This window comes from Megalops cyprinoides, chromosome 24 (assembly GCF_013368585.1).
Source record: "Megalops cyprinoides isolate fMegCyp1 chromosome 24, fMegCyp1.pri, whole genome shotgun sequence".
In the NCBI taxonomy this organism is placed as follows: domain Eukaryota; kingdom Metazoa; phylum Chordata; class Actinopteri; order Elopiformes; family Megalopidae; genus Megalops; species Megalops cyprinoides.
In genome coordinates this window covers 24,182,121-24,208,289 of record NC_050606.1, presented here as the reverse complement: position 1 = coordinate 24,208,289, position 26,169 = coordinate 24,182,121, and the positions used below count along the sequence as shown (strand labels likewise).

Here is a 26,169-nt window from a genome sequence, read left to right as displayed (position 1 = left end):
TTCAATATACTGCAGTCTTTCTTGGCTTGGTGGACACCCATTACCCATTTTAACAGCAGCACAGTGACTTCCTCACTGATCACCTGGAAACCACACCCTTCAGTTTACAGGCCCAGCATTCTAACCACAACACCACACTGCCAAAATTTCTCTTTTTTGTTAAGACCAAGGAGAGAGGAGACGAAGTGGCTCACCTTCTCTATGGTGACAGTCAGGCTGGGACAGAGAGCAGGGGACTCTGCAGTCCTCTTATGTCTGGCTTTGTTTTTGTCCCTCTCTTTGCGTCTCTGTAGGGGAAGAAGCACAGGTCAGTCAGGACAGCCTTCCACCTGCACTACAGCGCCACCCTCCTGTGAAATGTTTTAACTGTACAGCTATATTATGCCAGACAAGTTGAATCTCATGCCTGACGCAGGATCTTATTTGAATTTCCATGTCAGCTCAATGGATATAGTGTGTTTTGTTAAAAATGTGTCAGATATTGCATTTTGCACAAAAAATATCTGAGAGCACATCAAAAAGATATTACTTAAAAGTATAAGGGCAGAAGTATTTTACACATATTTTCCTATCCTGTGGAACAGCTTACCCACTGAGGTTTGGGGAGCAGTCTCTCTCGGCCTAAGTCTAGGCTCAAAACATATCTATACAGTAAATCCTTCAGCTGAGGGAGACGCCCTGGTTCTGGCATGGATCAGGCACTCTGCACCATGATCTGGTGTTGACTGCCTTGGGGTCGCCCTCATGATTATGCCGATCCCTTGCCTCCCGTCCCCTAGGTATGCTGCCATAACGTTAGTCTTTTAGTCTTTTCTAGGAATGTAGAAGAGGGGGTGATGGGGCATTTACTAATGCAAATCACCCCTGTTGACACTGCATTCAGACCCTGGGCTGCACAAGGCATGCTGGGAAATGTGGAGAGTTCAATGAATCAGGGTTAGCCTCTCCATTTCCATCACCTGAGCTGTTCTCCTGGATGCTTCCCTCTAATAAGCCCTGCTCATCTTGTCTTGGGCAGATTACCCAACATGCAGCAGAATCTGGTCACTGATTCAGACATGATGACTGATGACTTAGCCAAGGCTTCAATGGTAAGCATGTTGGATAGGTTGGGGTATGCCGAATGTTTGAACAGTAGATGCTTTTGGCAAAAGCATTTCGTTTCTCCATACTATTTAGATCTCCCTGAGCCCTTTACTGACTCAGTGACACTCCTGCATTGGACTGGACCCACTGGATTTTATTATGAAATCATAATTCAGAGATACTATTCCATACTAAAATACTCTTGTCTGATACCTCCTGGCAAGAGAGAAATCCCTGACTTAAAGAACAAAGAGGACACCATGACTAAAATGCATGTCACTCACTCACCTAAGGGGGTAAGAACACCCCTCCAACCGCAAACTGAGCCATTTCGGGTCTTACGACAAGCAGACGAGTGCTCCCATGATCAAACTAAGCTGCCTTGGGTATTACCTTTAACACTTACAGAGTGGCGGTGCTGTTTTCTCCCCTGCTACATGGGGAGCTGGAGACGCCTTTTTTCCAGGGGACATTACCTCTCAGTCCATAGCTGCCAACACACCTGACCTTCTGTGGTTGTTTCTTTGAAGGATGTGAAAGATTTGCATTTCATGTGTTGCATTCATTACTTTTGTGAGTAAATAACAGTAACAGTAAACAGTAACTCAACTTATTAAGCTTGCACATGCTATTCTGAGATCCGTGTGCCAAGTGACAATGTTCTCTCCTAAGAGACAACAACAAGAATTTTCACAGAAAACAATGGCTGAGGGAGGGAAGAGAGTTCAACTTCCTAACAGCCTGGTGGATGAAGCTGTCCCTCAACCTTGAGGTAGGGGCCAGGAGGCTTCTGAATCTCCTCCCCAATGGGAGGGGACTGAAGAGCGTGTGTGAAGGATGAGTGGGGTCAGCAGCAATGCTCTGTGCTTTACGGGCTAGGCGTGTGTTGTAGATGTCCAGGGGGGAGGGGAGTGAGGCACCAGAGATCTTTTCTGCTGCATCTACTATGCGCTGCAGGGTTCTCCTGTTGGTGGTGGTGCAGCTCCCAAACCACACAGTGATGCAGCTGGTAAGGATGCTCTCAATGGTGCCACGGTAGAAGGAGCACATGATAGGAACTGGGGCTCTGGCTCTCTTCAGTTTGTGGAGGAAGTAGAGGCGTTGCGGAGCTTTCTTGGCCAGTGATGTGGTGTTGTTTGACCAGAAGAGGTCTTCTGTTATGTGCACACCCAGAAACTTGGTGCTACTCACCCTCTCCACAGCTGCACCATTGATGGTCAGAGAATGATGCTGGGTGTGCTCTCTCCTGAACTCGACAACCATCTCCTTTGTTTTCATCACATTCAGGGAGAGATTGTTGTCGCCGCACCACTTGGCAAGTTGGCTCACCTCTGTCCTGTAGTTAGCCTCATCTTTGTTGGTGATGAGACCCACCACAGTTGTGTCATCCGCAAATTTGATGAAGATGTTGGAGCTGTACTTTGGTGTGCAGTCATGGGTCAGCAGCGTAAAGAGAAGGGGGCTAAGCACACATCCCTGAGGGGCTCCAGTGTTCAGTATGATGTTGCTGGATGTGTGGTTGCCAACCCGAACTGCCTGTGGTCTTCCAGTGAGGAAGTCCAGTAACCAGTTGCATAGTGAAGTGCTAAGGCCCAGGTGATCCAGTTTCTGAATTAACTGCATGGGGATGACTGTGTTGAATGCTGAGCTGAAGTCGATGAACAGCATTCTCACATATGAGTCCTTCTTTTCCAGATGGGTGAGGGCTGAGTGTATAGCAGTGGAGATTGCGTCATCTGTGGACCGGTTGGCTCGACATGCAAACTGGAATGGGTCCAGGGAGGGAGGGAGGATGGATCTGATGTGCTGCATGACTAACCGTTCGAAGCACTTCATTAAGATGGGTGTCAGTGCAACAGGGCGGTAGTCATTGAAGCTGGATGGAGATGGATTCTTTGGCACAGGTATTATTGTGGTTGCTTTGAAGCAGATAGGGACAACTGCCTGGCTCAGGGAGGTGTTGAAGATGTCTGTAAAGACATCTTTGAGCTCCTCTGCACAGTCCTTCAGCACACGGCCAGGTATGTTGTCGGGCCCAGCAGCTTTGCGGGCATTGATTCTGGAGAGAGAGCTCTTCACGCTGGCTGGAGATAGGCACAAGACCTGGTCATCAGGAAGGGGTGGTGATTTGTGAGCAGGTGAGGAGTTGTCTGCTTCAAAGCGCGCGAAGAAGTTATTGAGGTTGTTAAGCAGAGGGATGTTGCTGTCATAGGTCCGTGGTGGGGGCTTATAGTCTGTGATGGTCTGGATCCCCTGCCACAGGCTCCTTGTGTCTCTGCTGTCACTGAAGTTCTGTGCTAACTTCTGTGTGAACTGCTTTTTGGCTTTCCTGATGCCACGGGACAGGTTGGCTCTGGCTGTTTTCAGTGCAGCATCATCACCGGCTCTGAAGGCAGCATTTCGGGCCCTCAATAGCCTGTGGACCTCTCCTGTCAGCCATGGCGTCTGGTTCCCGGGTGGTGATGGTTTTGGTTTCAGGGACATCATCAATGCATTTGGTGATGTAGGCTGTAACTGTCTCTGTGTACTCCTCAACGTTGATGTGTTGGTTGTAGGTGGCTGCCTGTCTGAACATGTCCCAGTCTGTGGTGGCAAAGCAGTCCTGCAGGGCTGAGGAGGTGCCCTCCGGCCACACTCTGATCTGCCTCTGAACCGGTTTGGTGACTTTCACCCGTGGTCGGTATGCTGGCATTAGCATAACAGTGATGTGGTCAGAGAGGCCAAGGTGGGGGAGGGGTGAGGCTCTATATGCTCCTTTATGTGTTGTGTAGACCAGGTCCAAAGTGTTATTTCCCCGTGTTGGAAAGTTAATGTGTTGATGTATATTTGGAAACACAGTCTTAAGGTCTGCATGATTGAAATCTCCAGCTAAGATGAGAAATCCCTCTGGGTGGGCTGTCTGTTGATTGCTGATAGCCTGGTAGAGCTCACCGATTGCCCCGTTCTTGTCGCTGTTGTTAGAGCTAGGGGGAATGTAAACAGCCACTAGCAGGATGGCTGTGAATTCCCTCGGCAAGTAGAATGGACGGTACTTGATAATCATAAACTCCGCCAGGGGTGAACAATGTCTGCAGACCACTGTGGCATCACGACACCATGCTTCACTGATGTAACCACAGACCCCGCCACCGCGGGTCTTACCGTTCTCAACCAGGGCTCTGTCCGCTCGATAGCATGTTAGCTGGTCAAGTTGAATGGTGGAGTCTGGTATGCTGTTGTTGAGCCACGTTTCAGTGAATACAAAAACACAGCACTCTCTCACGGCTCGCTGCGAAGATCTCAGAAGCCGTATGTGGTCCATTTTATTGTCTAAAGAGCGTACGTTGGCGAGGAGGATGGCTGGAATAGTCGGTTTGTATGGGCTAGCTGCTAGCCTGACTCGGGTACCTATGCGCTTGCCCCTCTTCTGCTTTCTCTCACACCGCTTGCGACACCTCCTCTCCGGGTGGGGAGTCGCAGTCGAGGCCGGTGGTGTGGTAGGCCAGCAGAGTAAACCATGTCTCTGGAGCTCCTCAGAATATGTGGTGTTTAATTTCCAGATTCCAGATCTGCCGATGACTAGCAAATCCTTCCGGTTGTAAGTTCGCCTTGTGTTGAACAATCATAACATACGCTGACAAAAACACGCCTCTTTGCACGAGAATAAACACGAAAACGCTGTTCTATCGGGACAGAGAGGAGCCGCTGCGTCTGCACGCGCTGCCATCTTGAACATTAACATGAACTCACTTAAGTGAGTACAGGCCAGTCATGGTTGCCACCCAAGTGCTGCAAATATGAACTGGTCTGGATAAGTGGGGGATAAATGAAACTACCATGAGTAACCCATGAGAAATCTCTGAACAATTCTAGGCCCCTGTGTTGTCAGTGTCAGGGTCTGATTAAAGTGCCCCTACACCCCTACACCTCTGGGTTGGCTGTGTGTGCATTAGCCCAAATCTGTCTCTGTTCCACAGATGCTCCCGTTCCTGGTCCCCAGGAATACTACACTACCATATATCATACAGTCACTAGATCACAATAACATATCGCAATACTACAAGTAAAGAAGCCTTAAGTAATGCAAGTAGCAGGCGCTAGCAGGTGGGGATTGAGGAGGAAAGGGGGTGGGGATTGAAGTGGAACAAACAAATGTATGAGGCCTGTGGAGAGAGAATGGTGCTTACCAGTTTGCTGTAATGGTACTTGCAGTATCCACAGTATTTGACGTTGTCTGCATCCGAGCCCTGCTCTTCACACAGAAAACCAGCAAACTGAGCACTGCAGACCAGAGAGAGGGAGAGCTTACAAACCACACAGGCAATTAGGTACAGGTAGGGACTGACACATTACCGTGACCACAGATCACTTTATACTGAATTCAGATATTCTTTATTTTGAAAGTCAGTTAAAAAAACACTGAATTTTGTGTTGGAGGTGGAGCTAAGCTGGGTAATGCACACTGACCACATGGTTTTTTTCCCCTTGATTGCATTTACCTTTGAGACTTTTGTGAAATTCCCATGAAACCCTATTCCATAATACTGGCTTCCAAGATGACTGATCTTATTTTAGTCCTATGTGAAAGAACAAGCCAACTGCAAAAAGGATGACCATGTTTTCACTGATTAAACAGGAACCTTTCATAGCCTTGTGCCCACTTTGTCAGGGCTTACTGTACCATTACCTTATCAAACCCTATCTCACTGTATACCATACCGGGGAAGTTACATAGTTACAACCATCTCGGCATCTGAACACTGTGGGATCTGATGAGCTGTCAGTGACGAACTGATCGTGTTAGTGGGGAAGCAAGTGAAGTCAACGAGTGAGTGACTGAGTTGAGTGAATAAGGGAGGCTACAAATGAGTAAGTGAGTAATTGAGTAAGAGTATGAGTGAATGAGTGAGAGAGTGAGCAAGGGTGTGAATAAGTGAGTGAGTCAAAGATTGAGTGAGTGAGTTGAGTAAGTGAGAGATTCAACAAGTGATCAAGGGAGTGAGTGAGTAAGTGTGTGTGAGTGAGCAAGCGAGTGACTGATTGAGTGAGTGTGGGTGAGTGAATGTGTGAGCAAGAGTGTGAGAGAGAGCAAGTGAGTATGAATGAGTAACTGAGTGAGTCAAGTGAATGATAGAGGGAGTGAGAGTGTGAATGAGTGAGTGAGTGCATGCATGAGTGTGAATATATGCTTCAGCTTTATCTTTAAGCAACTTGGATGCCCCTGGCTAGGGCTGGCCAATACTCTGTGCTATTTGAGTGGTTTGTGTGGCAGACTCACCAGGTGACGTGGAAGGCTTGCCGGCAACCATGTTTGTTGCAGGTCATACAGGCCCCTGTAGCAGCCTTGCTTTCACGGCCCTGCTCCTCACAGATGTAGCAGGTCTACAGAACAGAGATATGCACACTCAGCTATTGAGTAGCAGATTGAACACACACATACCATATGCACACTGTGCATAGTAGATACATGTGCAGACATACACACACAGGCGAATCACAGCTATTCAAAGCTTTCAGGCTGACCGTGTTAATGATGCTTGAAATCTCCACCTACAGATTTGCACGACGCAGCCATCCCTAATGATGCAAGGGACCCCCTCATCTGACCAGTAACATCCCTCCCAAATAACAGAGAGCTCTCACAAACAACCTAAACATGAGATCACCACTCCGTCCCAGGTCATATGTGATGTGCAACTCAAATGCAGAATGGCAGTGCCTTTGCATTTATGCTTTATCAAACATGTGTACCAATTCTCTCATTTCACACAGTGGGGCAGGTGGAATAACCCAAAACAGACATGGCATGTTCTGTGCCATCCACTCCCAGCACCAGGAGAGAGTCCATACAATAAAAATGACTACATTTCCAGGAGACATGAAGGAATCACTTCATTTGCAGAAGCTCATATTTTACACACCTTCAGGCAGTAATTATAAGTTTGTTTCATCCTTATGTGAATTCAAATAAACACACCTTTGAAGAGGCAATATTACCGATTCTCATAATTGAGACCTTAGACCTTTGACTTACAGTTGGGGTTCATGTTGTGTGAAAAGAATCGTCTTCAGTGGTTAGGTGCTTCACAGTGAAGAGCTACACTATATGGCCAAAAGTATGTGGACACTTGACCGTCACACCTATAGGAGCTTATTGGACACCCCATTCCAAAACCATGGGCATTAATATGGAATTGCCTCCCCTTTGCAGGTATAACAGACTCCACTCTTCTGGGAAGGCTTTCCACAAGATTTTGGAGTGTGTCTGTGGGAATTTGTGCCCATTCAGCCAAAAAAGCATTTGTGAGGTCAGGAACTGATGTTGGACGAGAAGGGATTGGCTCGCAATCAGTGTTCTAATTCATCCCAAAGGTGTTCAGTGGGGTTGAGGTCAGGGCTCTGTGCAGGCCACTGGAGTTCCTCCACACCAAACTCGTCAAACCATGTCTTTATGGACGTTGCTTTGTGCACAGGTGCACAGTCATGCTGGAACAGGAAAGGTCCTTCCCCAAACTGTTGCCACAAAGTTGGAAGCATACAATTGTCTAAAATGTCTTTGTCTGCTGTACCATTAATGTTACCCTTTACTGGAACTAAGGGGCCTAGCCCGAACCCTGAAAAACAGCCCCAGACCATTATCCCTCCTTCACCAAACTACACAGTAGGCACTGTGCATTCCGGTAGGTAGCACTGTCCTGGTATCCGCCAAACCCAGATTCGTCCATCAGACTGCCAGAGAGTGAAGCGTGATTCATCACTCCAGAGAACGTGTTTCTACTGCTCCAGAGTCCAGTGGCAGCGTGCTTTGCACCACTCCAGCCGTCGTGCGGGGCAACAGTGGCTCAGGAGGTACAACAGTCGACTGGGGATTGGAAGGTCCCTGGTTTGAATCTGGCTCCTCCTGGCAAAATGTCAGAGTGTCCTTGAGCAAGACATTGAACCCCAAACTGCTCCCAGTGGCCAGTTGGTACCTTGTATGGCAGCCTCTGTCACTGGTAGGTAGATGTGAGGCATAAACTTGTAAAGTGCTTTGAGTACTCAAATGAGTAGAAAAGTGCTATAGAAATGCAGTCTATTTACCATTCACCATTTGGCATTGCGCATAGTGATGTTGGGCTTGTGTACAGCTGCTCAGCCATGGAAACCCAATTCATGAAGCTCCCGACGCACAGTTCTTGTGCTGATGTTGCAGCCAGAGACAGTCTGGAACTCTGTAGTGAGTGATTCAACAGAGGATAGGTGGTTTTAGCACTCGGCGGCCACGCTCTGTAATTTCGCATGGTCTACCGCTTCGTGGCTGAGCTGCTGTTGCTCCTAGATGCTTCCACTTGACAATAATAGCACTTACAGTTGACCGGGGCACATCTAGCAGGGCAGAAATTTCACAAACTGACTTGTGGCAAAGATGGTATCCTATGATAGTGCCACGTTTAAAGTCACTGAGCTCTCTAGTACAACCCATTCTACTTCCAAGGTTTGTCTATGGAGATTGCATGGCTATGTGCTTGATTTTATGCACCTGTTAACTAGGGATGCACAATATTGGATTTTTGCAGATATGCGATATGCCGACATTTTCAAACTCATTTTGCTCGATTGCCGATGCCCATACATATATATATTTACATATATAGATGGCACGTAATTTACTCCCCTCTGGACGCAGAGAGAACCTTAGCAGCACACAACTAGCATCCTCACATCCTCCCAGGGGTCAGTCGAAACCATTAGGCCCTCCCTTCAATTCCCAAAGCACAAGTTCGGCGATCGCGGGCTGTCTTATTTTCCATTGCATTCTCTCCTTATGGAGCCACAATATTTATTTTGAATGGGCAGAGACACAATAAAGTTACACTGGACAGCGAATTACAACGTTATTCGCTGTCCAGTGTCATTGTGTAAGTGTACAAACACAAAAATTACACCCTCTGTTCGAGTCCCAAAGCAGGTCGCGGGTTGTCTTGTTTTATTTCCCATTGCTGTCTCTGCTTCTGGAGCCACGTTATTTAAATTTTTTCTCACGCCCCCTCCAGAAGCAGACAAAAGCAGCACACAGCTAGCATCCTCCCAAGGGTGAAAAACCTACTAGTGGGTCGGTCGAAACCATTAGGACCTCCATCCGAGTCCCAAAGCACAAGCTTGGCGATCGCGGGCTGTCTCATTTGATTTCAGATCGCATTCTCTCCTTACGGAGCCGCGTTTTTTTTTTTTTTCCCTTTCCCCCCTTTTTTGTTTTTCTTGCTTTTATTAAGTTTTAAAACATGTACAATGCACAAATACAGCGGGGAAATGACAGACAAGAATACAAGGGGGAAAAAATAAAAGGAACAATAATAAACAAAAAACAAACACCAAAGAAAGGGATGGACAGACAGACCAAACAGACTGGCATGACAAGACCAAACATTGTATATAATGGGTTGTATGAAACTTGATGGGGGAGTTTAGGTGCTGATGTAGGTGGTATGAGATCAGACAGTAAGGTGAAAAGAAGAGAATAAGATTTTGGTGATGGTGTGTGATATGTGAGTGTGTGTGTGTGTGTGTGTGTGTGTGTGTGTGTGTGTGTGTGTGTGTGTGTGTGTGTATTGGTGTTGTTGGGGTTTATTAACAGGCAAGTCTAATGAGATGATAAAGTTTTTCAAAGTGTGGGGTTGGGTACTGGAATGTAATTTGTTCCATGGATATGTATTCTTTGAGGAGGTTTAACCATTGTGTGATGTTTAATGTATTTCTAGTTTTCCAGTTTAGTAGGATAGTTTTCTTGGTGATAGTTAAGGCGATGAGCTCATAATAACAGAATCTGTTAGTGACTTCTTGCCAGAAACGTTGAGTTGATGGGTAGTCAGGTGGAGTGGAGATAATTATCTGGGGTGTTTAATGTGCAGTGTGAGCATGTGTCAGAGTCTGTGAGTCCCATCTTATACATCTTGTGCTGGGTGATATGTGCTCTGTGGATTACCTTGTACTGTATTAGTTGTAGGTTAGTATTGTTAGTCATTGTGAATGTGTTCCTGCAGATTTGGGTCCGGAATTCGGTGTCGGGAATGAATGATAAGCCTTTTTCCCAGGCTTTGACTGGGATGGAAATTGTTGAGTCTACGGTGGATTAGTTTATATCATTTGGAAAGAATTTTCTTTGGGTTGGTTATTTTGTTGATTCCTTCTACTAGTGGGGATGGGAGTAACTTGTTATTTGATATATTGATTTCAGATTTTATTATTTAAAAATTGTCTCACACCCCTCCAGAAGCAGAGAAATGCTTAGCAGCACACAGCTAGCATCCTCCCAGAGTGAGAAACTTAGCTATTTATTTTTACCCTTTCTCACATCACTGGTGCTTTATAAGCATTGCAAATAGCAATTTTGTTATCTGTTTCAGATACTTCAACATACTTCCATACAGCTGACATGTTGAAGCTTGTTGCAGGCGCTCATAATAAACATTTAGCGTCATCGCGTGCTCACAGTTAACGTGTCACCTTATCGGCCAGGCACATCGGCATAAATTTTCATATCTGCCCATGCTGATAATTAACTTCTTAAGTTTTTATCGGCTGATACCGATATCGTGCTGATATCATCGTGCATCCCTACTGTTAATCAGTGTGGCTGAAACACCTGAACTCAAATATTAGGAGGGGTGTCCACATACTTTTGGCCATATAGTGTACATGGCAGGGCTGAACAGTTAAGAAATTATCTTTTTAAAGTGTTATAATCTCTGTCAGGGTGACCCTATTCCATTTCATTTTCCTCAACATGACCAGGACAAAGCAGCTGACCTGTGGCTGACCACACTGTGCCATGTAGCAAAGGCGGTGGGGGGGTTACCTTGTTGTAGCGTTCATGGGGGACAGACTGCAGCACAATGGGCTCCATGGTGGACACATTGGCAAACTCCACCTCTGGGATGTAGAGCGCACAGACGACATGTGCCCAACCTGAGAAACACACAAGGGGATCAGCCAAACCTGGGAAATACACACACATATATCAGCCCAGCCTGAGACACACAGACACACACACACGCACTCACAAACACAAATCAGGCTAACCTGAGATACAAACACACAAACACACACACAGATCACACCTAGCTGAGAAACACACACACCAGCCTAACTTGAACAACTTGCACACACACACACATCAGCCAAACTAAGAAACACACACACACATACAGATCAGGCCAGCCTGAGAAACACACACAAGGACCAGCCTGACCTGAGAAACACACATACCAGCCTTACTTGAGAAACTTGAAAAAGTGAATGATTCTGCATCAAAGAAAAAGAAAATATTCAATTTTTAAAAACTGTAATTAACCCTTTCGTGCATACGGTCACACCGGTGTGCCGTTTAGCACGTATGCTAAAACTGGTGTGATTAGAACACTAGATTGGAAAAATTCTAGCTAATTTTAGCTTTGAGGAAACAGCGATTTAACGTTAAAAATATAGCAAATGGTAACTGAAAAATATGTGAAGCTTAATAATGCTAATATTGTAAATAAAGTAGGCTAAGTAACTAAATTATTACTAAGTAACTATAAAGCCATTATTTTTTACTATATATTCACAATACACTAAAAACAAAAATGTTTTGTGTTACTATTTACATATACCTTGTGATAATCTTACTTGAAAAAGATTTTTATGTTATATGACTTGATATGACTTTTGAAAACATGGAGGACAAGATGCATCATGATGCATCGAGAATCGTTTTGCAATCGAAACGCTACCCTTTGAATCGTCACCCTTCACACACACACATCGTGACAGTAACAGCACTCTGTCACACACACACACACACACACACACACACACACACACACACACACACAACCAGCCAAGCCTGAGAAACACACACACAGATCAAGCCAACATGAGGAAAACACACACACACACACACACACAGATCACTCAACCTGAGAAACACACACAGAGACATTCACATCAACTCAAACACACGCAAATGCAGAATACAGACTCACAATCATGACAACAAAGTAAAAAGCGGGTAGCCAGGTAGCTAACCATACATACAGCTAAAGCCATGACAGAGCAGTAAGTCAAGCAGAACTGAGACAGGGAGATGGGTACAGGGACTCTGCTATCTCAGCTGCTCTGAGCCAGGGAGATTGCGCTCCACCCTCCATATAAAGCTCAGGGTGGTGGGTCTAGCCTGCCTCCCCTCTAACAGCAGAGGTTTTAAATTCTGAACTACAGCTGAGAAGACAGTGGGGAAGCTTTTAATATCATGCTGATGCCTGTGAGATTCCTGTGTCACGCACATAAAACTAGGATTAGGGGGCAGGGAGAGCTCAACTCTGTGAACCCCATTACAAGATGGTCCCCACCATATACTCACCTAGCCTTTGGTATATCAATAACTAGGTCTCTAGATGAACTCTGAGATGAACTGTCTTTGACTTGTGTCTGAGGAGACACAGACCACAGCTGGCAATAAAACTGGAGCCATAAAAAACGGCTAACTACAAAAGAGGTGCAGTGCTGAACAGCCGATGCGTGAGATGAACTTCTACTAGAGTTCAGGCATGTTCAAATTACTGCTCTACATCACACCTCCTCACAATTTTCTACCCTAAAACAGTCAAATTCCAAAACTGGAATGGGCCCAAAATGGAGGCCCAATGGAGTGGGCACTGGGCACCTTCAGGGTACAAAGCACAAGGTAGTAATGGATATTTATTCTTCAGTAAACACAAAGAATATTCAGTGCGTCTCAATCTCAGGTATTTTGCAATATATACCTTCAGAGTGCCTAATCAAAACTGCCTTCAATGTACGACCTGGACTCTGTATTTGGTCTGATGAATGGCAATCATCTAAACATTTTATAGTCTGACAATCCATAGTTTACAGTCCAAACCAACACATATCACTCCACCCCTAAATGCATACATCACAGACATGAGACAGCAGAACCTTTCTGAGCACAATCTGCAGTCTCTCTCACAGCCGTCTCTCAGAATGCGCTGTGGCACATATACGATACTATATGCGGAATTCCACTGTAAAGGGAACCTTACTCCTCTGGCCCTCTTTATGGCAAATGCCATGTCCTCCAAGTGAACCCACCCCACTGATGGGACGAGACTGTCAGCACACACCCCAAGCACAACGGGCCTCAGCACACCCCAACACCAGCATAAGGAGCCTCAGCTCACACCAACACCAGCAGAAGGAGCCTCAGCACACACCAACACCAGCACAACAAGCGTCAGCACACCCCAACACCAGCATAAGGAGCCTCAGCTCACACCAACACCAGCATAAGGAGCCTCAGCACATACCAACACCAGCACAACAAGCATCAGCACACACCAACACCAGCACTACAGGTCTCAGCACACACCAACACCAGCATAGTGAGTCTCACCACTCCTTCACAGCATACCCCAAGCAAGTATAAGCGAATGGCAAGCATCCCACCAATACAGCAGAATAAGCAGCAGCCACCCTGGTGGTTCAATGTGTCACAGGGCAAAGGAAAAACCACAAAGGCAGGGAAGCATGGTGCCCCCACCCTATGACATCTGGGCCTATGTGTGCAGGGTGTGTGGTTACAAATATGACTACAATTGATGGTTTACATTTCCATTTACATTTATTCATTTGGCAGACGCTTTTATCCAAAGCGACTTACATAGGTTATAGTTCTTTACAATGTTATCCATTTATACGGCCAGATATTTACTGAGGCAATTGTGAGTTAAGTACCTTGCCCAAGGGTACAGCAGCAGTGTCCCAGCGGGGATTGAACCGGCAACCTTTCGGTTACGAGTCCTGCCCCTAGTGTTTCTTGTTCATGCCTTTGTGTTAATTTCCATTTCTAAATGCAAGCCCTCCTGCTAACTCACAAACACCTCCTCAAAATTTTACACCCTAAGAGTCAAATTCCAAAATCACATACCTGTTCAGACAAGTACAATCTCACACTTCTTTCTTATCATATTTACAGGTCATCACCAGCTCCAAAGCATGCCATGAGTGAAATGAAAAATTAAGCAATCTAAGCATCATAAGCCAGCCTGTAGGCAGCCTCTTACTCATAAGCCAGCCTCTTACTGTAGGAGTAAGAGCACTACATCATTCACAGGGATGCTGTATTGGTTTGAGACACAGGCATAGCTCAGTGGATCCCTGGGCCTCCAGAAAGATATGTCACAGAGGAGGGTGTGAGAGAGGAGAAGGAGAGAGCCCCTTACCGCCATTGTCAGTCTTCTTGAGGGCACCATCCTTGTGGGGACACAGCTCACACCTCTGCAGAAGGAAGAGAGACAAGGCTGAGACTTCGCACACCCTCCACCCCAGCGCAGGGGTCAAACCCAATCAACAGGAGGCTGACACGGCTCCTCTTCACCTCCAGGGCCAGGATGCCTCCAAATCCATGGATGGCTACATTTGAGCAGCTGCCAATCAGGGCATGGGTGGGGTAGGGGTGTGGAAAGAGCAGAGGGGGAGTGGCCAGGCTTGCAGGATGGGAATCTCAGGAGCACAGCAGAGAGACAACAGAGAGAGAGACAGAGAGAAGGAGCATGGTGGGGTGAAAGCAGCAGCTTCTACTATCCATACCATTTCAAACTGACCGCTACCAAAGACGCAGTGGTACATCAATCTTAGCCCTTTCAAATCCACATCCTGCTGCTAGGTCTAAAGTTTAGGTGTATTTGGAATGAAGCAGTTCAGATTTGTTGTTTGCATTGCAAGAAAACAAGAAACTAGATTAGGCCAATGACTCTACAGTTCTGAGTCAGTTGTGGATGCTTCATAATTATGGGGAAAACTGGTTCAATAGCACGACCTGGCCTTCCATGATCCCACTCACCAGGCAGGAATTTGTACTTTCTAACATGGTGAAATACTCCCATTTAATGAGGTCCACTTCCAACCCCGTCAGGGGAGCAGCGGAGGCTGGTGTGTGGAGTGCTGCTGTACAACAGCCATGCACACTTCACAAACTAGCCAGTCACAAACATCCAAAGGTCCTACATGACAGACATGGGCAAGGTTACAGTGTAACTGATAGAAATCTCTTCAATGAGAAGTGCACATGAAAACTAAGTCAAACTAATCAAAACGTACAAGACCATCTACATCTACGCAGAGCCTCATTGTTAAAGACGTCGCTCAGAGTTACTGTCCTTGAGTCTTTTCTGCAGCCTTGCTGTATTCTCTTTTGGGTGGCTGTGTAGCACAGAGTCAAGGAGCAGGGCACAAAACCAAAGCGTTACTAGTTTGATTCCCCGCTGGAGCACTGCTGCCATACCCTTGGGCAAGGTGCTTAACCCACAATTGCCACAATAAGCATCCAGCTATATAAATGGATAACATGTAAAAACTGTAAGCTATGTAAGTCACTCTGGATAAGAGGGTTTGCTAAATGATTAAAATGTAATGTAATGCATTTTGGTGTGTTAGGCGCTCTGGATGAGAGCATCTGACAACTGTAAAACAAACCTCACATTTGCACATGCTTTCACTAGAAAGACATTCAAATTAAAGTAGAGCGAAAGAGCTGTACCAGCATGTGTTCGATCTCGGGGGGGGGGAGGCAGATAAGAAGAGTGTGTGTGCAGAGGGACAGGCCACATACCCATGTATTGACCTTTTTTAAACTTTTGGCATGTCCCTCTTCCTTGGCAACTTTGCGGTGGGCAGTGGATCTTCCTCCTCCGTCCGGGAGCTGCTGACTGGCCTTTCGCCCCTTCCTGCCCTTAATCTTTAGTGCAAAGAGGGCACATGGCACACGCAGGGATGGCAGGGAGCACATGGAACAAACAGGAGGACTTCCATTTAGTAAGCCAACCGCTCTCTCAGTCACACCTGACCCACAGGCTTAACCTGTCCCCATGGGGATGTCGTCACATTTCTGCAGTGTTTCCCAACATTGACTTTACTTGGGTGGGCTGCCCCGGTATATTAACGGCCACCAAAGTATAGTTGGTGACCCGTTTTAGCATTTTTTTTTTTTATGTGTCCAAGAGAATGCCATCCACGATCGATTAACTAGTGGACAATCTCCCTACCCCTCTACCCCTCCTGTACCTGTTTGTTCTGCTATCGTGAGGAGGGTCTACTGACAATCACACATGCTCTGCAGACAAACAGAGAGAGAGATGTTCTCTGGTATTACGTTAGAAGACACACACACAGTGGATATTTTACAAGCACGGACCAGATAAAGCAACTCCTTTTCTCCTTATTGTGTAATTGTTCTCTGACTTTGGAAGTAGCTTTGGCACATTTGGCACACGTAATTTGACCACTGCGCAACATGCAGCAAAGTGGTCCTGGCTAAAGATAAGAAAGATTATAATTTGTTTTCTCTTCAGGCTATGGCAGTTAAAACACAGACTAACTTTAGCTAAGGTTAGACTACTAATTTTTCATGCATTTACTCAGCAGACATGAGTATTCAAAAATATTTTAAGAGAATACAGCATGAGGAAGAGAGACGCACAGCACCACAGGTAACTTATACAACATTAGCATTTAGTGTGAAATGACAATAAATAAATGCATAAGCCTCAATAATTACATGTGAAATTAACAGACATATTCAATAAATCAAAATATTGTGTTAAAGGTCACACATATTTGTTGTTTGTCACATGTAGTAGACCATTTTTGTGCCGGCAGGTAACGCCGGCCCCTTCCCCCCGCTACCGCCACAATTATATTTCAGACCTGTGGGAAACACTGTTCTGTCATGACTTCAGGCAGGATGACTGGGCCTAGGACGGGTCACCGTAATTACGCAGAGAGACAGGGTGAGCCTTAATGGAGGCAGTCTCATGAGAATTCTGTGTTGCTGAAACGAGCTGCAAAAGTTTGAACCACATGAATGCTGTTTCTTGTTTCTGTTTCTTGACAGCCCCTGACCCTTCAGACACTGTGACCATTCCTTCAGCAACGCAACCCTGACAGCTTCCATAATAATCCTGTTCCAAAACCCTCTAGCCTCTGAAGCAAGATTTCAGCTAAATGATCAACTCCAGCTTCTACCGTAATTACTGTTCTTACAAGTCTGGGGAAATGCAAGCCATGTTTTTGACCCTACATTAACATAGAGGGATGTGATGTGGTGAATATTCCTGAGTGACACCCCTATTTCCCTATTGTGGAGAAAGAACAATGGCTCATAGTTAAACTAGGACGGGGCAGACAAGGAAGGCTACACTGCCAGTTTCACAGTTTTCTGCTAAAAGCCCATGTTTTTTTGTAACAGTTTAAATGGATTCCCTTCATCTAACTGCCTACCTTTCGGTCGCATGGGTCATTTGGGTGGCTATGTGTGATATTTTTTTTTTCATAGGCTACCCAAAAGTACAATAGCTATGTTCACCTTCTCCTCCTCCGTTGCACATTATGTGCCCGTACCGCTGAAAGGTAAGACATTGAAAAGAAAAACCTGAAAATACTTCAACTCACAAATACTTTTTGTGAACTTGTCAATACTTTTCACTCATGAGAATGCAAGTGGCGTCTAACTGCAAAATACCACGAGGAAATCTGGACGTTTCTAAACTCGCAATGATTTCACGCAACAATGTAACATACTACAAATGTAATGATTAATAGTCGCATACTGGGTACTACACTGAAAAATAGCATGCAGTATACAGTATGCAGCAGGCGGTTTCGGATACAGCCACTGCAATTTCTGCAGTGTACTTTTTGTGTCATGTCCTGCCTCCTGCACGCTCTACCCAGGCGCCACCCCTCGCCTAAACCAAACGGAGTATTTCCAGTAGCTGAGAATGCGTCTGACAGGGGCAATCTCCTTTTGTGTGCTACATGTGTGAAAGGGCAACTCCGGACAATGTCCAGACCCGATTCTCCGAACATTGTCCGGAATTCATATGTGAAAACGGCCATACATACATGCACATATGCAGACACAGACACACGTACTTGCTACAACAGTATGGCTATAGAGTTCTACACTCAACCTGAGAGGAAGTGCAGGCTATTGTGCGTCTGGCTGTGTGATCATGTTGCTCTCCTCTGGGCCAGGAATGTTCATTGTAAAACTGGCATTTAACTTCAGACTGTGACTTTCACACTTACAACTGAGGCTACAGTCTTTTGGCAAAGCTGAAATGCCATGTAAATGTATATAGAGAAAGAAACAGCAAGGTTTCAGTAAGCTATGAATGCATGGCTGCTTTTCAACTCACAAGTGAGTGAGGGTAGAGAGCAAGTCTATACTTCACGTGACATCACATAGGTACATACTTTCGGAAGAAAGGGGAGGGTGTTATTTGGAAACACATTTTAAGACTCACTCCACTGTCATCAAGCCAGCATGGCTTGTGACAAAACAAGAGCAACCACATGAAACCATGAAAATGCATCTTTGAAAAACAATGTCCTCCTCCACACTGACTGTTCCTATTATTTACAAGTAGTCAGCTCTTGAGGAGTGACACATGATAACCAAGTGCACATCACGGCGATTCAGATTAGTGTGTTCTTTGATATCCAGTTTCAAATTGCAAGATGCTCCAAAAAAGAGTGTCTGGCAAATGAATAAATGTAAATGCATAATTGTTTGTCATAGTTTCTCACTGTTTCTAATTAAATCGCATTGTTTTTCACTGTGTGTGAGAGACGTTCATTAATACTAGGGCTGCAACTAACAACTATTTTGATAGTCGAATAATCTAAACTATTCAGATTATGAATTGCACAATTAGGCTACTCAATGGCTCTTATTTATCTATCAGCTTTTAAATTTAGCTTGAGGTTGTTTAAGGCATATGCTAACTAACAATAAAGACAATAAAGATGAGAACTTTATTCAAAAATACGTCTTTTAATGAACGGTTACTAGGACTAATTCAGTGAGCGCAGTTGCTTGCTGGGGAGTACAAGTCTGCTTCCTTTGAAGAAAGTCATCCATGGTAGCATTACAAGATCCAACAAACCCATAACTTGTTCGAATTAATTCAAATGCAACCCACATTGGGCACGCACACCTAGACACGAGTTGTAGAAATCTTTCGCGATTTAGAAAGTATCACATTCTCCGGTGTTCTCTAAACTTGTGCACTCGGCAGCAATCTCCAGCTATAAACATTGCCATGACAACAATGCAACGTTTAAGCAGAACTAAACAGCAGATGGGCTCTGGTTTAACGTCGTAAAGTTAGGGCACATTTGGAATGTGAACAGGATCATTGCGAATAATAGGTTATTTGCTACACTGTATGTTCAACGTCATTAATTTATTGATCAAGAGAAAATGTATTTCAAAATAGAAAACGTTACAGCTCATAACGTGAAGTAACATGGCTTTTAACAATAACATTAGCTATGGTAGCTAGCTAACTAACCCAACAAGATGAGTCTTCATCATCCAGACAGCCAACGTGCCACCACTTCAGATGCTCAAGCATAACTTCTTGGCAGAGTTAACCCTTTCGTGCATACAGTCACACCGGTGTGATTAGCCATTTAGCGCATATGCTAGCACCACTGTGATTAGAATACAAGATTGGAAAAATTCTAGCTAATTATAGCTTTGAGCGATTTAAAAAATATTCAAAAAATATAGCAAATGCGGCGGTGAAAACTATGATAAGCTTAATAACGCTAAAATAACGAACCATATAACGTAACACGTGTGGTACCTAGCATAAAATAAGTTACGTGCAAAAGGTTTAAGAGTGAAATGCTGCCACACTTTTGAGGTCTTTGGTTGTGAAGGTGTTGCCATCTCTATTGTTAACTCTAGTAAAGCAATGTAGCTTAGGCCTGTGTTTCCCAACCCTGCTCCTGGAGGCACACTGTCCTGCATATCTTCTATGTATCCTTCCTGCTTGACTAAATCAGGTGTGCTCAGCCAATCAAAAGTGCCACTGATGAGTTCAGTCAGGTAGGTAGAGCAGGGATAGATAGAAGATATGCAGGACGGTGTGCCTTCAGGAGCAGGGTTGGGAAACGCTGGCTTAGGCTACATGTCTGAGCATTCCGAGTTAGCACGAGAAACACACGCGATGACGCTACCAACTAACTGACAATTAAATTCATTGACAACTAATTTTGTCATCAATTTTAGTCGACTGCATCGATTATTCATTGCACCCCTAATTCATACAGTGAAATTCAACACCATTTCTGGAATGTTTCAGTGTTGTTGCAGCTGAATGAAACACCCTTAAAATTTGCAAACAAGGTCTACTTAAATGCACACATTGGGATGCCAAAAGAAAGGGATCCTGAGACACCATGGGCACAGGCTTGACAAGCAAGTACGTAAACACTTCAGGCGGTCTGCAGTCTTTTTCAAGAAACTCACACCTCAGCTGATTGGCTGTGCCTTCCAGCTGATCTGATCACTCCAAATGCAGTTTCTTTTTCCTGCGCCAAAGCAGCAGTGCAAAACTGCATAGTTCTCCTTTTTCTGGAGAAGTGATGCACTGCAAATGTTGGTGGACCAAGAATTCCATAGTCTTTGCTCTGGCTTCCAGTTCCATGGGTGGGACTCTGACTCTGTACGGCAGTTGATTCACAAAGCTGAGAGTCTCAAAGACTCCCACAGGGTTCCCATTCTTAGGCTACATCCAAATTCCCTAACTAGGAATGAATTTTCATTACTTATTTAGCATGTAATTTGGCTGAAAGAATTTGGATAGTGACCTTTAAAATAAAATCACTAATAAATTAAAATAAATTTCTGCTAATCTCATTTCTATTTACATCTAATTAATTTCTATTTGCACTCCCACTTCTGTAAAAGTGTATTCACATCATGCTCCGAGCAACAGGCAGCAACTGACTGTACCTACAGCTACGCTTTTTGAAATCAACCCCTCAAACAGCTAGCATCTGTCACATGCCTCCAGGACATGACTCCTGTGTGATCACATACAGAATTGAGATCTTCTGTGTGAACACTAACAGAATCGAGTTCTCCTGTGTGAACAGAAACAGATGTAAATTAACTGATTACTGTCAAAGTAAAGAAGTGACTGACCCTGTGACCTCATCAGAAATGGAAATTTGATCATAGAAAAAGTAATGCTCTTATAAATGGCTACAGTGGTTGCTGATTGGACAAAAAAGATGGAATTTGCAAGTGACAGTAATGATTCGTGATTTGGTTAAGGAAGCGTTGTGGAGGGGTCTGAGCACTTTTGGCAGGATATGCCTTTGGTACAGGCAATAAAAGGGTACTTTGTCAAGGTGGCAAATGAAGTAAATGCACTAATACACACTGTCACATCTGCCATCTCATTCTATTGCAACAATACATTATGTGACTGATCATTCTTCATTCACTTTTCATTTTCTGTTTCATGAATTTACATGCTTCAATATGAATAAAAATGACCACAATTTATCCACTTGTGGGAAGGCTAACAACTACACAAAATGATTACAGCTCTAACAGAACACAAAAGGATCCTTTGCATTTACCACAAAAATGTAAGTTAATGTTCACTTACCACCCTAGCTGCTCTCTGCTGGGATTCACATTTTCTGCAAAACCAGGGGCCAGTGGGAACTTGCACTATGCCATAACATGCTGCAATCAGGATAAAATTCACATCAGCACAGACATGACAGCATGGACCAGCACAGACCAACAAAACATCTGCAGTGAACAAAACGTTTGCACTCTGTGCCTCACTAGGTTTTTTTTTCCTTTCAGCCTTCAGTCACAGTGGAAACAGCAAGCTACTTCTGCACTCAATGTGAGTCCCAAGCAATACCACACCAGGGTTGATTTGTGAGTGTTCAAACGAGTTAATGGCATAACTCGGTCTTTTGTTTTTTTTTTTTTTTGTTTGTTTTTTTTTACAAAGTACAGTTTTGGTCTTTGCTAAAACTATAGAGGAGGATCAGTTCCTTATCAGCAGTGTAAAGTGCATTTGCAACTTTAAAAGAGAACGACCAAGTAAGCTTGGGTTTTAGCAGTTCTGTTCTGAAAAGGAGCAGTTCTGAAAGGATAAATATCACACCTTTCCCAAAGGTCAGAGCTACAAAGAAGGGACAACACCTGCCATTGTAAGGCTCACAGAGAAATTTCATCTTGCAGAAGATTAGAAAGTGAACAAGCTCTAGCTACCTACTGCAGAACACAGCACACACCTCCTGCCTAAAGAAACATTACATTACATTCATTTCACTCTTATCCAGAGTGACTTCCAGCACAATAGAAGATAAGTGTATTGTGTTCAAGTTGAATGAGTAACAGTGTCAGACCAGGCTGACAACACTCCCAGACCAGTGAGTGTGAGCGTAACACTATTCAAGCCCTACCACAAGTTGGCTTCTGAAACCTGACTAGCTAATGGAAGCCAGGTATACTACCATCCATCAGTCACTATATCACAGAATACAAAACACATTGCAATACTACATAAAATAAAATAAAGACCAACACCAAACCAACAACAACTGCTCCACAAGTGAATGCATGCCACATGCTTGGGCAACTCTCTGGTTTAACTTGCTTTTGTAATTGTAATAGCAGAGCTGAAAGCTAGCAGTGAAGAAAAAAGTCCCAATTCATAAATTTGCTTGAATTGTGGACAAGCCCACAGGCATACTTGAACTATCTGTCTGTTACTTCTCCTGTCAAATGCAACAATAATGTGCAGTAATTTGCATTTTTCAGTAATATTTTGTTTTATTCCAACAAAAGCACTTCATGATATTATTAAAAGGCATGCAAGATAACATCTCTGATTGGTTCATAATAGTCGGTGGTGTGTTGAATTGACAATTAACACTGGAATAGAAGTGTTTCCTTATCTGTACTTGCTTACAATGCAAGTAAATTAGGAAGAAATCAAATTTCAATTATACTTATTTTCCAGCCTTTTTATGTGCATCATTTCCCCTTAAAGGATTAATGGATTTGCCAGTGCATTACTCACTATATGCCCTTAAAAGGAGTCATGACTTCATCCCGTCGAGCACCCTCCATAAAAGATTGTGGAGGCTTATCATCTCAACCAAACAGCTATATGACAATAATACTTGTTGTCACTAAATGTTTATCTGCTATGATAAAAGAAGCAGTTTAATTATAGATGACATCATAAAATGAGGTACGAAATATATACAGCTTTGTGATATTATTGTAAAAATATATAATAATAATGGGGGAAGTGTGCAGACTGTTTTTATGGATACCAGCTAAAATAATTTGTTGGCAAGGATTGGATTTGACTTTTAGCCACAAAAAGCAGGTGTTTAACAAGTTCGCTTTGTCCCTACACGAAAACTGCTTTATCCTAGGTAGCTAGCCAACTAGCCAGCTAACTATATTTTAACAAGCATGAGGTAAACATAAAATGATTAACTAGTTGTTCAGACATGCAGATGGATAGCTATCTGATGGTACAGACAGCTGACAACTTGTACGATAAAATTAGTCCGCTAGGTAGCCGTTTATTACCCCGATTCAGGACACCCTGGTTGCATGGCTAGCTTTTTTCTTTAAAACCCGATGACACGTGGCCGAGAAGCGGCAGTTTTGACAGGAGACGCTGGCCAATGGAGAGCAATGCCTAAGTTGCAGTTAATTAAAGAGCTTGCAACCTTGCTAGGTAGCTAACCCTTCCAATCACTGTCACATGACGTTATTCTTGCTAAATTAATAGCTCTAGCTAGCTAGCTTCTACCGTCCTGCCCTCAATCTTTCCCGTCGTATTCCCCCCTATGAAAACGTTTGCGAATCACGAAGCTACAGGAACGTAAATGATACTTCAGCTAGTTGGCCTCGCTAGTAAAAAAAAAAAACGTAGGTAGTTAAGGGGGGACTTAAAATAAGTTTGTTAGGTTCCTCAGTCAAATGATCACCAAGTGGCGTAAAAACTCTCCCTCTATCAGCGTTAGCAAACAAGTCATGCAGTTAACAGGATAACTACATAACAGCATGAGAGCTGGCACCTAGCACATAAAAGAGTTGGCAAGGTAAGCCTAGATACAATCATTACCTTGATGAACAGCGACATTACAACCATGCCCGTCACAGTAAACCAGAGGATTTTCCGCCCAGCCTCTCTCATCTGAGCAAACGCAACAGCCCCCGATCATCTCCTTCATATTATTCGCCAAGTAGTCCTCTTCCTCTGGCAGAGACGGCTCGCTGAATACCATCTAATGAGGAAAAGAAAACATGTAGAGACAAGGGGAACCAAATGTTTTTACATGCTTTCTTTTCCTTTCTCTGTTGAACTGCGTTAGGTTCCTCTTTGTAAAAAAGCCATTTTCTGCGGTCGTGGTGACTTCCCCGTACTATCAACGCATTATTTCATTCTCTCCAATCAAGCAGAAGACGAGCACACCACTACACAGACAGTAGACAGTCTGGCATGCATGCGCACCAGTTGACGGGCGTACCAAGGATGGGGATGGTTGGTTACTTTAAGCTCTCTTGAGGCAGTCAGGAAAATAGGACGCCATTTTGGCCCCACAGTTTCCTTCCGATCTGCGTTTGGTTAAACGCTAGGTGGGTGGATGCTGAGCTTTTTGACCACATATGTTTCCTTCTTTATACTCTTCTAAATCCTCTGTCGGTATTTATACGCAAATATGTTAGTCTGTTTACCGTCGTGAGCGTAAGAATGAAATGTTATTCCTTATGAAAAGGAAAGTACGGTACTAGTTGGCGAGTTCATCGTTGGCTAGTGACATTTTAAGTGGTTACATGTGGCTTTTTTGGTTGTGTCTGTTGATTAATGTTTGCAGTTTAAGAGCTTAATGTTATTTTCATCGATATGTGTCATTATCAGGAAGGTAAATTGAAGTTAAACGTTAGGAAAGTAACATTAAATTGTCTAAACGGGGGAAAGGCTTGCTGCTAATGCTTATACTTTATTTTTGGCATGGATATTTTTCGTATGAATAGGTAACGTTACTTAGCTAGAAGGCACAAAGTTGAGGATCAAAATTAACGACAGGGAATGTATTCTTAAATAAAAACACTGGCGTTTTGTAATTATCTAATGCATGGTTGTGCAACTGTGCACACGCATATTTTCGCATATCATTTTAGCAACTCAAATTTTAATTTAAATAGTTGCTGACCAGTTTAGTAATGCGTGACCAGAAGTTTGAATTGCTTTGCAGTACTAGCTTACGTTAGCTACTGCTGTATTTCAGTTGTCTAGCTAGTACTGTAATAGTTATAGGGTCCATTGAAGAACAGAGGATGAAATGCAGCTACTAGTCTGCATTTTATGCGGGTAACTCTCTAATATTAACGTAGCTAAACTTTTTTTGCTTAACATTTTCTTACTGTCTTGTTCCCTTTAAGTTCTGCTTCAATACTACAAACAGACTAATCGGATGTATGCCGTACAAGTTGTCATTCTGCAGGTTCAAGAAATATATTCATCAAGGCGACGTGGGCTTTGCTTTTCTGCCCTGTTAAGTGTAATTACTGGGGAAACACTGCCATGGTCAGAGAACTATAATGTATTGCTACAGTTACTGTTAGCTTGTACACTGTATGGCCAAAAGTATGTGGACACCCCTCCTAATTATTGAGTTCAGGTGTTTCAGCCACACTGATTGTTAACAGGTGCATAAAGTCAGGCACATAGCCATATAATCTCCATAGACAAACCTTGGAAGTAGAATGGGTCATACTGGAGAGTTGAGAGTTGGCATTCTATGACAGTGACTTTAAATGTGGCACTGTCATAGAATGCCATCTTTGCCACAGGTTAGTTTGTGAAATTTCTGCCCTGCTAGGTGTGCCCTGGTCAACTGTAAGTACTATTATTGTCAAGTGAAAACCTACCTTTTCAGAATTCACCTCTTCCCTATTGTGTAACCTTTCTGTATGTATCTATATGTCATGGTATAAAATGAAAAAAGAAAAAAATTCTTCTGTACTAACCCTGTCTCTATGTTGTAGGTTTTGTTTGCAGACTTCTGTTTTATTGTTGCGGGATATACAGGAGCATGGTAATGTAAATAATTAATTTGCATTCCTAATACGATCTTTTGCCTATGAGGAAGTCAGCTAAACCTGATTGATGCACTAATTGTAAGTGGCTTTGGTTTAAAAGCATCTGCGAAATGCCTAATTGTAATTGTAAGTGG

General features: G+C 43.9%; 1 protein-coding gene across 2 annotated transcripts; it reads right to left on the bottom strand.

Annotated features, from left to right (window-relative positions):
• On the bottom strand, positions 1 to 24,468 carry LOC118770937 (protein AF-10-like). Of its 2 annotated transcripts, XM_036518727.1 has the most exons (8): positions 24,054 to 24,468; positions 21,552 to 21,631; positions 15,692 to 15,817; positions 14,304 to 14,358; positions 10,901 to 11,010; positions 6,344 to 6,447; positions 5,253 to 5,346; positions 1 to 287 (listed from the first exon to the last, which is right to left on the bottom strand). In XM_036518727.1, the coding sequence occupies exons 1-8, from the start codon at positions 24,214 to 24,216 to the stop codon at positions 105 to 107; spliced, it is 915 nt and encodes a 304-aa protein (XP_036374620.1). In that variant the 5' UTR covers positions 24,217 to 24,468; the 3' UTR covers positions 1 to 104. The 2 variants fall into 2 exon arrangements, with proteins under 2 accessions (XP_036374620.1, XP_036374621.1); XM_036518728.1 differs by lacking the exon at positions 15,692 to 15,817.
• Positions 24,469 to 26,169: the final 1,701 nt, after the last annotated feature.

What these genes read in the sequence shown, in the direction of transcription:
- LOC118770937 (XM_036518727.1), bottom strand. Translation starts at nt 24,216, where the DNA reads ATGGTATTCAGCGAGCCGTCTCTGCCAGAGGAAGAGGACTACTTGGCG. An exon ending in CCCATGAACGCTACAACAAG is followed by an intron (nt 6,448 to 10,900) that starts GTAACCCCCCCA and finishes TCTGTTCTGTAG; the next exon opens with ACCTGCTACATCTGTGAGGA. An exon ending in AGTACCATTACAGCAAACTG is followed by an intron (nt 288 to 5,252) that starts GTAAGCACCATT and finishes CTTCCCCTACAG; the next exon opens with AGACGCAAAGAGAGGGACAA.